The 14,855-nt window shown below is 40.9% G+C and overlaps 1 protein-coding gene across 1 annotated transcript in view; it reads right to left on the reverse strand.

Annotated features, from left to right (window-relative positions):
* Positions 1-4,578: 4,578 nt before the first annotated feature.
* The window catches only part of RNF144B (ring finger protein 144B), a 30,688-nt gene continuing 20,411 nt past the window's right edge, over positions 4,579-14,855 (reverse strand). Inside the window, exons 3-7 of the mRNA XM_066545105.1 lie at positions 13,721-13,781; positions 8,896-9,100; positions 7,594-7,738; positions 5,785-5,874; positions 4,579-5,587 (exon numbers count right to left, since the gene is read on the reverse strand). Coding sequence (XP_066401202.1) covers positions 5,447-5,587; positions 5,785-5,874; positions 7,594-7,738; positions 8,896-9,100; positions 13,721-13,781 — 642 coding nt within the window. The 3' untranslated portion in view covers positions 4,579-5,446. The remainder of the gene's footprint in view (positions 5,588-5,784; positions 5,875-7,593; positions 7,739-8,895; positions 9,101-13,720; positions 13,782-14,855) is intronic.

Genomic DNA, 14,855 nt, shown 5'->3' on the forward strand with positions numbered 1-14,855 from the left:
TGTCTGGACATCCAGAAGGCATAAGCAAATTACTGACATCCTTAATTTTCATCCAAGAAAAGATAAAGTTTCTTGGGAAGAAGGGAGAAGAATGAGGTTGTGTCCTTGAAAGAGCTGGTGGACCTTGTCAATCAGTATCATCTTTTATAGCTCAGATTGTGATGGTCAATAAAATTCATTGCTAGGAAATCACCTTTCCTAACAATAGAGATTTGCTCGACTCAAAGAACTAACTTGAAGGATCATAAAAAAACCCTCTGATATAACTACAAAACAGTAGGAAACATTTACTGTGGACTGCACCATATCACAGAAATTTACTTTGCAGGTGCACATGACCTTCTCTACGGGAAGCAGAAGAGAAAAGCCTTCCAGTATGAATGCAATTAAAATAAATATCATATGATAAAGGCAATGATACTTCATCCTTAGTATTTTATAATTACTAATTATAAGCTATATTTGCATTGCATAAATTATAATAATAAATTATAAAACCACATTAGTTATGAGAAACTTGAGTGTTGTGACACAAGACAGACCTTTGGGCTTTGTGTTCAGCAACATCATTCAGCTCTCACTTCATTACTTTGCTAACTAGAGTACAAATTAAAATGAGACTGAAATTCTCCAGAGTCTTAGCAGTAAGTTAACCTTCCAGAAGACTGCAAGAACCAACTCTTGCTGTTCCAGGAAAGGTAAATTTTCACATCTTTATTTCGAGCCATGTAAATTATGATCTCATCCTACACACTCATGTGTGAGAGATGTCTGACAACTGTTTTATAACTAGCACACTCTGTTCAACTGCCTCAGCATATTTATAAGATTATCTTCCTGGGTAAGTGTACCCTAGAAAGCCTCCAGAGAGCTTGAATTCTTAAATTATGAATCTATACAAGATAAGCATTTTTGATTTATATAATAAAAATATGTATACAGGATATAGGGGTTTTGGGCTTTTTTTCCCCCAAGCACATTTCCAAAGAAGTCTGCTTAACAACAGAAGCATCTCCTCTGTGAAGCTCAAAAGCTGCATGGCTCCCTTATCTATTTGCTCTAACAAAGCAGCCCTTATTTAGGTGTTAAAAGAGAACTTCTTAAGTCTCAATAAGTTTTTCTAAACAAGTCAAGTCTGGAATTTCTAACTTTGGTCAGGCAACTCAGCATCAAATTTCTTTTTAAAACCTGGGAGAAAATGGCTGGAAGATTTTTATCCTCATACAAAGAAATCTACTAGCTTTGCTCTAAGACTCTTTGGCCTGAAATACAGGATGAAAAATAAGATCATAAAAGGAATTATTTTGAGAAAGAATGACTGGGAGAAGGAGATTACAGTGCAAAACAGATTTCAAAATTTTAAAGCAGCAGGCACTACAGCACAACCATCCATTGTGGTACCAAAAAATGGACTTGCCAAAAATTGATTTTATTGTCCCATTGTGGAAATATAGTTGTACCTGGCCACTTGTATTTATTTCTTCATGTAAATATGGAGGCAAAATCCAGTTTCTCTTAGTTCATTCAAGTAAACTTTTGTACATTTTAAACATATCTTTGGACTTCATGCTGTGTTACTGGACAGACAACAAGACGTAGCATTTAGCATCATTAAAGCACTGAGAAACATTCATTATTGTTACCCCTCGTGCCCTTCTTTGGGGGAAGTAACCCCATGCACCAAAAATAAACCATCACTTACTGAAGGGCAGCACTGAGCACCCACTATAGCTCTGGAATAAATACTGCAGAGATGCACTTATGCTGTAGCATGACAAGTATCTTCTTTTTATTAAGAGATGGATTTGGGAGCAGGTATCATCATGCTCATTTTAACACAAGGACATGAAATGCTGAATGGGATCTTCAGCTGTATTTGACACAGATCCAGTGACTGATGGGAAATGGTGTGACATGTGTCCATGGAGATTTGTGGCCAGATGCAGTACAAATCTAGATTTCTAGCTCTGGTCTCTTAAGTTTAGGAGCTGACCTTTAAACACCTAGAGCCCAATTTTCATAAGGTCCGAATGCCCCTGGTTCAGAAGGAATGGAGTACTTTCCACTTCTGTTCTCCAAGAGACACATCTGTGAATGCTCTCAGTGTAACATTAAAGGCCCAAAACCCCCAAGGTGTTTCCCAGTGGTTAAAGGCCCAAAAACCAACTGGTGATGAGTCCAGGGTGGGCAATTGCTCCTGTGTGGTACCTGCACGTCCACAGCCCTGGGCTCTCCCCTGGCTGCTGCCCCCACACCAGCCACCTGCCAAAAGGGCAAGAAGGGAGATGGGAAGAGCAGTGAAGCCTGGTAGTTGGTGATGTGCACCAACTACATCGCACAGAGGGAGCTCAGAAGAGTGGATTTACAGATACCTTGATTAAGAAGAGTCAGATGTAGTCAGAGTCCTGTCTTCTTTCATTCTCCCTAATTATTACTAGTATTATTTGTCATGCTTTCAAGAAATCTTTTATAAAGTAACTTTAATGTTTCTTACAAAATTAAAAAACAAACCAAAGCAACACAAAAGCAAAAGCCAACACTGTAAAAAGATTCCTGCTAAAATGTTTCTCTGGAAACTCTGTGAGCCAGTTGGTGCAAAATAGCTGCCTTCTGGAAAACAAAGCATCAGGGCTTTCGTGCTCCCAGCACTTCAGCACAGGTATTGCTTGACTCAGCCAGGCCAGGGTCTACTTAATGCACATGCTCAAGTATTCCCATGCAATGAAAAGCCAGGATACATGGGGCACTGGATACAACCTTTTTTAAAAAATCAATGTTGTAAAGCTTTAATTTTGAGCTCTTAAGATGTCTAGAGCTTTTCTTGGTCCATTTGTTGCACCTACACAGCCAAAGGAAGGGGTGCCTGTAGCTCGTGTTCTCCTTATCCAGTTTTTGTGTAAAGACCTCCAGCAAAAGCTTGGGCTACCAATCCACATCTAGATTTCTTAGATGCCTGGACTGGCACTGAGACTTCCAGGCTGTGTTAACTCCTGCATGATTAATTTATGCCAGTTTTGCTATGCCCACCAGGCACCTAAACTGGTGCAAGAGAGCTGCCTTCAGCTGCCTTTCTTTAGCAGAGGGAGAACCTGACAGTTTCATTAACACAACAGTGTTAATGAAAAAAAGATCTGCCACCCTCATTCCAATAGGCATTTTAGCAAAAACAGGCCAACAGAAGGAGGGAGAAGACAAGGAAAGAAAACAGACTAGTAAAGGATGCATCAGTCATGGGTAAGATCACAAAACATGAAAAACGCTCGTATTTTAACATGCAAAGCACATTGCAATGCTGGTTATGGTTAAAGAGACTGTACAGCTCCTACGTATTTGTCCTTGAGGCTTTGTTAAAGTAAGACTTGCAACTTCAAGTTCATAAATAAAATGGAAATGACAGTAGTGCCATAAAAACATAGGTAGAAAAATAGTGCAAAGCCAAGGGCTGGACACTTTAATCTGTCACAAGTACCCCAAAGCACTACCATTAGTGCTCTTCAAGAAAACACATACAGAAAACATTCTTTATTTATTATAAATGGCAGTTGCCTGCATTGCACTCTGTATTTAGAATGTACTGTCTACCGTTCTGCTTCCCTTCAAAGCTGAGGATGAAGAATAAATACAGCCTTTCACACTGGTGAGCACTGCCTGCCCTCCAGCCACGACTGCTAGCAAAGTCAGACAGTATTTATAAAAGAAATCAATTAAAAAGTAAAACAGACAATATCATTTAAGGCCTCTGTCCTTGCTAGTCTGCTCAACAGACTACACTTTCTCAAAAGAAGAAAACCTGCCACTTTTGTTACAGTAACCAGAGAGCTAAGTTAAACAGAAAAAAGGTCACATTTACAGCTGCCAAGAAGGCAAAGTTCCTGAGGCTCGGCCAAGCAGCACACACAGGCAGCACTCACAGCACCCTCGCAGCACTCCCGGCTGAGCCGCGCTGTGAGCTCCGAGAGGGGCAGCCGGGCGGAGCGCCAGCCCAACACCGCGCTCGGGCCGAGCATCTCCTTCAAACCCTGCAGCCCTTGTGGAAAGGGGTTTGGAATTACAACCAATTGTACAGTGCAAACTTGAATCTGCTCCCACAGATATAGAATGCACAGACGGGAGTCCAGAACAAAAGCGCCACCAGCCCTGGTTCTGAGGAGCACCATCCATTAAGGAAATAAACTCCAGGGAGCAGAGTCTGATCTCAGCTACTCCTGACTGAAGAGCTGCAGTAATTCCAGCTCTTCAGTGAGCTTTCAGTGAACTTTTACATGTGTAACTGATACCAGGGTTTGAACTGGTTTGGTGGTGAGGCACCAAATTAAAATGAAGCACTTATTAACTGACAGCCTTCCAGATTTAGAGTAACTAAAAACTCAGTAACAGAGTTTGTTGACCTTGAGCAGGACAAAAGAAATACCCACCAATGGACGGAGGTCACATTTACACAGCATTTCTCAAGTATTCACTTCAGCAGGTCCATAAGGTTTTGAAGGAGGGCTTGGCTTAGCCTGGTTTCAATAACTTTTTATCAGGGTTCTTGCTGCCACCCCATGTAAACTGTTGAAAAAAATATACTGACTGCTCATATGTACTTGGTATATCTGCACCCATGCCACCACTCTGCACACACCCAACCAGGATCCCAACGCTCTGCACAAAATGGGAACTGGATCACATCTTTCTTACAATATTACCTTCACTGTGAATTTTCTACACCCATGGTACTGACAAAAGGCATGTCCAATGGAAGGGAAATATGCATATTCCTAATATTTCATGGTAGATATGTCATGTTTGATGTAAAAAAAATAGCAGCTTTCTCAAGGTCCAGTCTCTCAAAAGAGAGTCCTATCTTAGAAACAGTTTTGTTGGTTTTTTACTTCTGTAGTTGAGATCAATGGCAAAAATCAAATGGATTTCAATGCTGAAAGAAATGCCATGGCAGCCAATTGACAGGAAACTACCAAACATATTTTCTTAATGGTTTGTTACATTTAACTGTACACGACCTATCAGACAGAAGAACCTAATCAGGCTTTTCCCTCTCCCTCTTTCACAAAAGACCCAAAACTTTCTGAAAAATCTGAGTGCTACCAAGAACCAACAGCAAGCACAACAGTAATGACTGAATCTGCAAAGACAGAGTAATGCAGCAGGATCAAGTCATGTGCAGCTGATGGAAAATGGGAATGTTCTATCAGTCTTGAATAGGGCATGAAGGACTGAATGGTGTCCTGTTTTCCTCTTCAGGAAGCAAAAACCTACACTGCATGTACTGCACAATAATCTGGACTTGTTAGTGATAGAGTAGCCTGTAAAGAATAGGCACTTATCCCAAGAACTGGCAAAAAAAAGGGAGCATTATTTGGTAGGTATGGCACCAAAACACAACCATTGTGCTTCCTCACATACTTATGCTGTACAGATGGAGACTCAAAAAGACACAAGAGTTTTAGGTTGTCGGCAGGCTGGGTTTTTTCTTTTTGCTCCGGCAAGATTTGCAAATGCAACAGATGATGCATGGAGATGCCACAAGCAGCAAGGGGGAGGTCACCAACGCTATGATACCTAGTCCAACGAGGATCCCCACAACCTGAAAGACAGGGTGGTGAAAAATACCAATTTAGATAGCATGGAAAATAAAATATGCACGTGCATACATAAACATAGCATAGGTCACCAAAAAAAAGATGAAAATATGAAAATAATCATCCTGGTTCTTCTCTGAAGGCTAAAATCTCTTTGCTTCATGCATGCATGAGAGCTCTGCCCAGCTGGCTAGGAACACACCTGTGTTCTGTTCCACATCACTGAAGCCCGTGAGTGGCCCAGCTTGTTTCTGCAAGGGCCTCTGTCGTAATGCCGTAAGAAAATATCATTCTGAAAAACAAAAGGAGAAGCTGTAAGAGCAGGTTACAGAACTGCAGGGAGAAGTTCAAGACCAGAGTGGAAACACAACCTTCCTAGCACTGTTTTGAAATTGCCAGCTGCCAGCAGACAAGTTCACCTGTCTTCCAAATAATTACCTAGAGTAACTTCTTGCAGTTTCAGAAATTGGCATATATTTGACACCTGAGCTATCATACATCGTCTTTCCTCCTCCACTTTTAAAAAGCATAAGCACATGAGTTTCACCTAATTGCACAAGTACCTAGTCTATAATTTGGTGATGATAAAGGGAACTGAAAACAACAGGCATTTCTGAAACCTAGCAATGTGAGGGATCATCTTCCTGAAGTATTTTACCTTCTGTTCTCCTGCTGTACCTACTTCACAGTAATTCTCTTCTTAGACTTAACAGGAAAATATAAAAGGTACAAAAATCCTCTTTTATTTCTCTTTTACCATTAATACTTATTAAACTACTCATTCTTTTCTTCAGAAGGTGACTCATGCCCTGCATTACCCTCCCTAAACACTGTGCTGTAACCTGATGCTGTTTCCCCTTTCATTTTTCAGCTCTGCTCTCTGGCTTTGCAGGTTCTACCTTCATCTATGCCTGGAGCTCCTGGCACCCCTACACATTCAGAAAAACTACAATTGAATCACAAAACTACAGTTTCTTTCTCTCTTTCTCCCTTTGAACTGACAAAAACTCGATAAGGGCATGTCTGCGGAGTCTGCAAGAATGTGACACTCTTCAGGTTCAGCACAGTGTTAAGCAATCACCGTGTACTGCATGTACTCTGAGGCAAGCCCTAAGACTCATGTTGAAAAAGCACGTTCACCCACACAGAAAGGGGACATAACACTAAGGGAAACCTGTTTAGCTTGCTGAGTAAAGGATGAAGACTGAGGAAGTTTCATTGTTTGCTGGCTGTGGAGTAGAAAAAAGATAAGAAAAGCCACGCAGCACATAACATTTTATTTTAAGTGCTGGTAAAGTCCTTTTCACGCTCCCACAGCTGTTACTGATGACTGTGCCAAAAGGGCAAGTTGCCATATATACAAGTGCATTACTTCCAGGACTCTTCATGCTGCTAGGATACTTGAAGTCCACACAAGTTGAGACTGGTTTGCAACCTTTGAGAAGTAACTAGCAACATGCACTTCACCATTTGTGTTCATGATCCAACATTTTTATCCCCAAGCCTAATAGCCAATCATTCTCTTCAGCAAACACGGCACTAGAGATGGACTAGTAAAGGAGACCTTGTGCTCCCTAGCCACCATACCATGCAAAAACCCCCTTCACCCAGCACCATACCATTTTTTAGACAGGCTGTGTCCTTTGCTGTTGAAACAGGTGGAAGACACCTATGTCTCTCACTCTCAACCAAACTGTTTTTAGAAAGAGAGAATCCAAGCAAGGTATTGCTGGAACAAACCTCCAGAAAGCAATGTGTTAGTCCCATCTCCCTCAAAGAACTAACATGGGACCCACAGTCATGGCCATAACCCTTTATGGAAGAAATAAAAAACTGTATTGATATAAATAAAAGGACTGTGTGAAAGAAGAGAAAGCAACTGAGTCAGAAGCTGAATTGAGCCAAGAAATTCGCTAGGACAGCAATGAACTAACAAAGAGCTTGCACAGGGCCTCAGACTAACCCTTAACCCCATTATTCTTTATCCTGGTGTTTTTTCTGCAGCACTTACATCCAAGTTCTGTAGACAATACCAGCAAAACGTGTGCTTGCAGTTCTTGCACATCATCTGAGCACAGCCCTCATTCCGCTCAATATAAATTCGACAAACTGGGCACTGCTTAATTGGTGCCTCTGTCTCTGCTCCAATAAGGAATCTAGAAAAGTAAGGAAACATTAAAGTGAGATGTGAACATAATTGTTGGTATTCAGGTCCACTGCCTGATGTGTATTGTGCTTATTTTTCAGAGCATCTAATGTTGTCCTAAGTGTCCTCAGTGTGTGAAGCTTCTTATAGTCAGTACAATACATTGAAACATACTCACTACTAGGCGTAAGACTATTAATACCACATAAAAGTGAAAATCCCTTGCCTTGTTCCTTTATGCTGTATAAAACTAACACTCACTACACCCACAAATTAATCACCTATAGCATTAAAACGTAGCACTTTGTTACAGAGACCTTACACAATTATTTTAACAGGACTGGATTATGCAACTCATAATCCTTGTCTGAATCCTCCTTGTCTGAATAAAATAGGCTTAAACTCTACCACAGCCAGAGATCACACCTAGAGAAAAAAAATCATAGCCATAGCTTTTTGGCAACACCTATTCCATGGAGTTTTTAGCAGGCAGAATGCTCTAGGTTTTAAGTTTTTCATTTATTGAAAAAAATGATAGAAAACTTTGAAAACATGACTCAACATAACCTAATTCTGAAAACAAAGATGGATAGTCAAAGACATTACATAGTTTAAACGCAAAAGCCTCTCTTCTATAGATTAATGAGGCTTTTACAACCTGATCTGCAGGTTGTTTGCAGTTAAGGAAAATGAGCATAAATAAGGCTTCTCACTCCAAGTGAAATTTACACTGTGTAGGAGTTAAGGTTTTTCTATGCAAAGATTCTATAAATATTAAGCAGGGGTGATTTCTTAATCACAGTATAAGCAAAATTTGGATCCTGCAATATTGTTATATTGGATTTTTGGTATGGGCACAGATCATAATTCTAGTATGTGAACAAAGCCTTCAGGCAGATTTAAAGTCCTGGAGGGCTTCACCTTTTAGAAGTGTCAGTTGCAACCCAAGCTTGACAAGTACACAGATAATATTAAGTATTAAAAAATAAAATTTAGCATTTAAAGTAATATTTAGACTGGAATTGTATTTAGAAAACACCACGAGAGATGGACAGTCTCCAAGCTGAAGCTGTGGACCTAGAAGGAAGCTGCTCCATGAACCCAACAAGAGGCCCTGTGATGAAAAGAACCAAAAGATGGCACGGCCCTCATGGATTCCAATCTTACCCCTGCTCAGTTGGTACTGGAGTAATTTGGTTTTCCTGGCACAGGTGCTGCCCATGCCACGGCTCCTTGCAGGAGGAGCAGAAGGTCAGGTGGCAGGTGGGGCACTCCACTGGCACCGGCGCTCCCGCCTCGCTCAGTGCGATGTGGCACACGGTTTGGCAGTCGGCTGTGGGGCACCATGTTCTCTGGGGGTCCAAGTGGACTTCTGAAATGCAACAGAGAGAGAAATAAAACTCTTTATGCAGTCCCCTTCTTGCTCCAGTGACATGTGTCTAGGTATACAGCACCCAGTTCTGCACAAGGGTGTAGAAGCCACAGCGCTCCACACCCACACCCATGGGCATTTGGCCCTGCTCTTCTTTAGGCAGGTCTGCATTTGTCCTCTGCTAAGCAGTTGCACTGAAAGCAATGCAACAATAGAAATACACTACACAGAATATGTTCCTTGTTTTTTTATAGCAAGGCTCACAATATGAACCTAGGTGCTGCTGGCTGAGAAGCACGTGTCTTTTGTAGCACTAGGCCACTCCATGTCTTGGACATGTGCAAGCCATGCAGTAACTTCCATGTAAACAGCAGAAGGACTGTAATTAAATTAATGTCAAGTCACTTTCCATGCCTTATTTACTATCCTTTATCTATAAATTGCAGTTCATATTCATTGTATCATATCATTACTATTTGTCCGGTATCAGATTATTACAGGAGTCAAGATTCAGGGTGTAGACACTGAATTACAGTCATCACCACATGGCAGAGAATGATAAATGTTGATCCTCTCTCTCACTTCCCAATCTTTATTTAAGGAATTTGCAACAAAAACCCAGCTGGGACACATTCACTGTTGGTCATTTGCTACTCAATTCCATGAGGTGTAGCTAAACACTCACATCGTGCAGAGCCTCCCCAGAAAAGGGCTGTCATGCCTGCAGGAGCTACCTTGACCCTCCTTCCCTGGGAGCTCTCTGGTACCACCACTGAAAATAAATAGATGGAGGGGATGTCTCCAAAGTCAATGGAATTCCTGACTGTGAGATGGCAAAAGGCATTACAAGGTACCTCCAGCAGATAAAATTAGTTGTCCCACTTGAAACAAAAAGCTGCACAAGGACCTCATATATGTGTTCTCTGGCAAATTTTACTGAAAGCACATATGGACACACAGGTACACAGTACTCTGGGTAATTTCTGAGTCTGTGTCAGAGAGCTCCAACAGATGTAGAGAATTTCTATTTCCATGCAAAGGTTGTCACCTATAATTTAGGCAATGACAGCAAAACACCTGTGCCATCTACCTTCAGCCATTTCATGGATCTAGTTGCATTATTTTCTCTTACTGTCTTGCACACACTTTGTTTGCCTCCCAAAACAAACAGAGTTTCTGTGAAGCATATTTATTAGAAAAACATTTTGCTTTCTATTGAATGAAAGCAAAAACAAATTAGATCTCAGCTTCATTAGTAGGGAGAAGAGAGCCACAGCAAATCAAGTAACTTTTCATATTTACACACTTTTAAAAGGTAATGTCCTGACTGAGAAATTTTTATTTCTCTAGGTTCCTTTGGTGTCTCTTAAAAGAAACCCTGAATTGGTTAAGACTATGGCCTAGTACTTGCTATTGCATTTAATCCTTCACACAATAGATTCTGCATGTTTTTTGTTGAAAATTCAGCTTTGTAAACCTAAATCCTGTCTTTAGGTGAAAGACAGAATGTCTGGTTTTGACATCATTGGGAGGAGGAGAATTGGGTTGTAAACCTGTTTTTGTACGAATTTGTTGCAGCAAGATGTAATGCAAGAGATGAAAGTCCCTCCTCTCCCACTTCCTCCATCTTACAAAGAACCTACAGATGGTGTTTTGCAATCCACGCTGTCTCATACTGTTTGGTTTGCCATGGAGCACAAGCGAAACCAGAAACAGCTAAAAAGGCACAGCCAAAAAAGGGAAAGAGGCTATCAGCCTGCTCTGGCAAGTTGCTCCATCTCTTGGTTAGGGCCATTTCTCTCCTGAGCTTTTCCCCTGCTACCCTGCAGCCAGTTCAGCCACAGCTCCCTCAACTCCCAGGAGGAAAGCCTTCCCAAACAGTGCCAGTTTTGGACAGGGATCTGGCCAGTTTTCATAAAACATGCAAGCAAGCAGGTGAGATGTAGGTGGCAGATAGGAGGAATGCAGCACCCTGAAGAAAATAATTTCTGGCTCAGAAGAGGTACTCACTGAAAGGATAAGACTTTGTTTCACAGAAATCTCCATTTAAAACAGACTACTTTTGAGTCAGGCATAAAATGGAGATTCTCCTCAACCACCACTCGGCCTACTGACAAATATTATGCATGTGCCCTAACCACTTACCAGTCCTCTATTTCTTTACTTCTGTTGACTACATCAACACCATCCTAAATATACATAGAGCAATTCCTGTTTTTCTAATAAATATGCTTCACAGAAACTCTGTGGCTTAGCCCTGACAGGATGCAGAGAAGTTACAGATATGCAAAAAAATCTTGTTTTAAAAACACATCTGCATTCTAAGAACACAAAATCCACAAGAGAATAGCCTATTATCAGTGCATCTATTATTAAATTTAACAAATGTCTATAGATACACCATTCTATACCAATTACTTCTCACTATGTTTCCACACAATATTATTGGCCCATTAAAAAAAGAAAGCAATGAAAATGAGAAGAAATATATTCTATTAACATAGCTAGCACAGACTGGGGATGAGGGAAACAGCTGTTGGATGTGTAAGTCCTTCTTGGAGTGTTCCAAATTTTCCTCAAAATTAATCTCACAGTGGAAAATATCTGGAAGGGCTCTACCAATAAGTTGAAGATCAGGAAGGAGTCTCTGGACAGATTCTGGGTGAGAATTCACACCCAGCAGATGCCATCAGTGAGGTCTATCGCTAGTTTCAGAAAAAGAGTGTCAGACCAGGGCAGGCAGGCTTTGCCAGGTAAGGCTCAGGTCTGAGACTGGTGCTCCAGGCCAGCAGAAGCTAATAAGCTAAGTCCCAAGTTCTACTGATGAGTGCAGAAAGGTCAGCCTTGGGGACAGCATTAAATCCAGGACAGACAAAAGGTCTTGGCTAAGGCTGGGATTAGTGCTGGGTGTCCAGGTCAGAGCTTTAGCTAGCAGGAATTGTTGTTCCCAGACATCAGTAAGCTGGATTTATTGCTGGGGCCAAAAGGCAAGGCAAAAGGGCTATGCCTAAGTCTGCTGCTTGGACACCAGTTTTATCATAAAGGAGTAAGGACAGATCTTAAAATCATAATGAAGAGAGATACAAGAGGTGGAAGAGGATTTGTCAGACTTAGGCAAGAAAGAAAAGGAAAAGAGGATTTAAAAAATAGACAAGTTTCAGGCTTCTCTGTGTGGGAGGCAGTAAAAAAAAAGTAACAGTGAGTTGAACAAAAGATCATGAGTTCAGTTTTGGCTAGTTATAGAGGAAGAGACACCAGGAAACCAATAGTTTCAGAGTCTTCAGGAAAAAAAGGTTTTACATAAAACAGATTAATATATTGCAAGAAAGTCCCTTTTTCTTAAACCTTTAATATGTTGATTTAACAAGCTCTGATTTCCATTGTCTAGGACTGTAGACAAGCCACTGATTAGATTATGAACTGGAGAGACTTTGTAAGAAATTAAGAATAAACAAGAAAGTGGTAAAACAGGAGAAAGAAATAAAAAATAAAACCAAGGTTTGGGATTTTTTTTTCTTTTTGTTTGACCTGAGTGCCTAAATATCGTATCTACAATCTGCATTTGCCCATAAACTCTGGGGCATATTTGAATATTTTGCAGTTTTTCTAGTTTGTGGTCATTCACAAGGATTCACGTCAGATGAAATTCTGTAAAAACCTATACATTCTTCTACCTGACCAACTTTTCAAGTGCATTATTTTCCCTAATTTTTATAGACCTCTGCATTGTCTTACACAATCCACTGCATCTAAGCAGGCATGCAGAGTAAGAATATAAATCCAGTCTTTCAAGGAAAGTTTGAGAACAGGCAGAGTGGGGCAGTGTCTCAGACACACCACTCTGCACGCTACCATGCACTGAGTTCTTTAAAACACTGCACCTTCCAGCTGAAACTTTGAAGCTGGTGGCAGTCTTTAAAACCAGGAAGGGGATCTCATCTTTCTGACTAGCAAGTTTCTTCTTCAGCCTTGTCAAGGAAGCATCTCTTGATGCAGAAGAGTTACCTCTGGGCATAGGAAATCTTGACCTCAGTGAGACCTTCAATTTCAAACTTCTTTACAAAGTAGGCCTTCCTCAGGAATGAGGGGACTACTATTCCTTGGGAAGAAAAACTCTACTAGATGAACACATGTGAAGCTTCTACGCAAGCAAAGCTATTTTGCAGGGATGCTTGCAAAAATTCACACTGCATTTCAGAGTATGTGTCCCCCAGAAGCTCTGAAGATCCCTAGGGATGTGTAAAAGGACTGTGTGCCCTGGACAGCACCAGCCTCTAGCACTTTGACAAGTTCTACCAGTACAACCACCTCAAGGACCCAAGATGAACATGCCATCGAAGAACAATGGAGCCCAGGCACACAGTCTGAGATTGTTGCCCACAGGCTTGAGTAGAAGTCTGGTAATTCATTAAGATGCTGCTTTTTTGATTCTGCAAAACAGAATTTCGACTTTGTCTGCAGAGCACAGCCAGACCTAGTGACTGCTCCTGAAGTATTTCAAAGCAAAGACATCTTCTCTGTCTCTTCCTTAACTCACTCCACACGCTCTGTCTCTGCCATATATAACAGTGCTGCCTCCACTGACAAAAGAGAAGGTAATAGAGACAAAAAGCTTCACACCTCGTTCAAACTTCAACCTCTTGTATAACTCAAACTGGTCAACAGGAACCAAACAGGCAATCTGAAATGAGAAATAGACAAAAGAAGCATTAAAAATACAAGCTTTAAAAAGTTAATAAGTGTTGTACTAGGACACGAAACAAATGATACACACAAGCTGAAACGCCTAAGGTAAAAAGAGCATAGTTTATTTTTGAACTCCAATATTTATAGACTTGCAAAAGTGACTATGGATTGGAGGATGAAATTGCCACTTCTCCAGCTACACTGGTCAAACTAACAGTTCGTCAAATTTTTCTTCTTCCAGAAAGGAATGCAAAACAATCATTATTTACATGAAAAGTATGTGAGAAACTCTATTACAAAAATGTAAACATCAGAAGGTTTAGAAGAACTTAGAAGAACAGGGTGACAAATAAGCACTATGTTCTACACACCTGCTTTCCTGAGCTGGCTCTCAAATTCACCTTTTTGTTTCTGCTTGCTTTCAGCACCACAGTCTTCCATACCTTGACTTCTTCTCCAAAACTTTAAAAAAGTAGTTCTTAACTTCCCCTATTTCAGCCACACAAGTCAATAGTTCAGCCCATGTCTTTCTTTCCATGCAAACGCAAACCTTCTCTGTGGTTTCCATATTTACTTCAGGCTTCCCAGTTTTATTTCATGTTGGTTTAGTGTAACAAAGGGTGACGTTGCCAGCCCTGAAGACTGCAGCAGGCTGTTCATGCACAAGAATACAGCTCAGATGAATGGTCCTTCATTCACATCTCCCAGTGTTAATGGCAAGGGCCACTTAGCTCTCAGGAACTGAAAGGCAGTCTGATTTCCATTTTTTATTCATTTCATGGGGTTTGGGCCAAGACAGCTAATGCCACTGCTGTTGGAATTTGCCTTAGACACGGAGCAACCTATTGGGAACCTGACTGAAGTTAACAAATGTAGTTGGCATAGACAAACAGGCTTTGCTGATACATTTTACACATTACCCTAATTAAACTCTCAGCCTAAAAGGCTAAATGCTCTAATCTCCAATTAACACTCTACGTAAGAAGACCAAGTGTCCTATTTAAACTAATAAGCAAACCTGCATACAGGGTATGGAGGGGCTTAAAAGGAACTTCACAGGCACTTCAGG

This window comes from Molothrus aeneus, chromosome 1 (genome assembly GCF_037042795.1).
Source record: "Molothrus aeneus isolate 106 chromosome 1, BPBGC_Maene_1.0, whole genome shotgun sequence".
NCBI lineage: Eukaryota > Metazoa > Chordata > Aves > Passeriformes > Icteridae > Molothrus > Molothrus aeneus.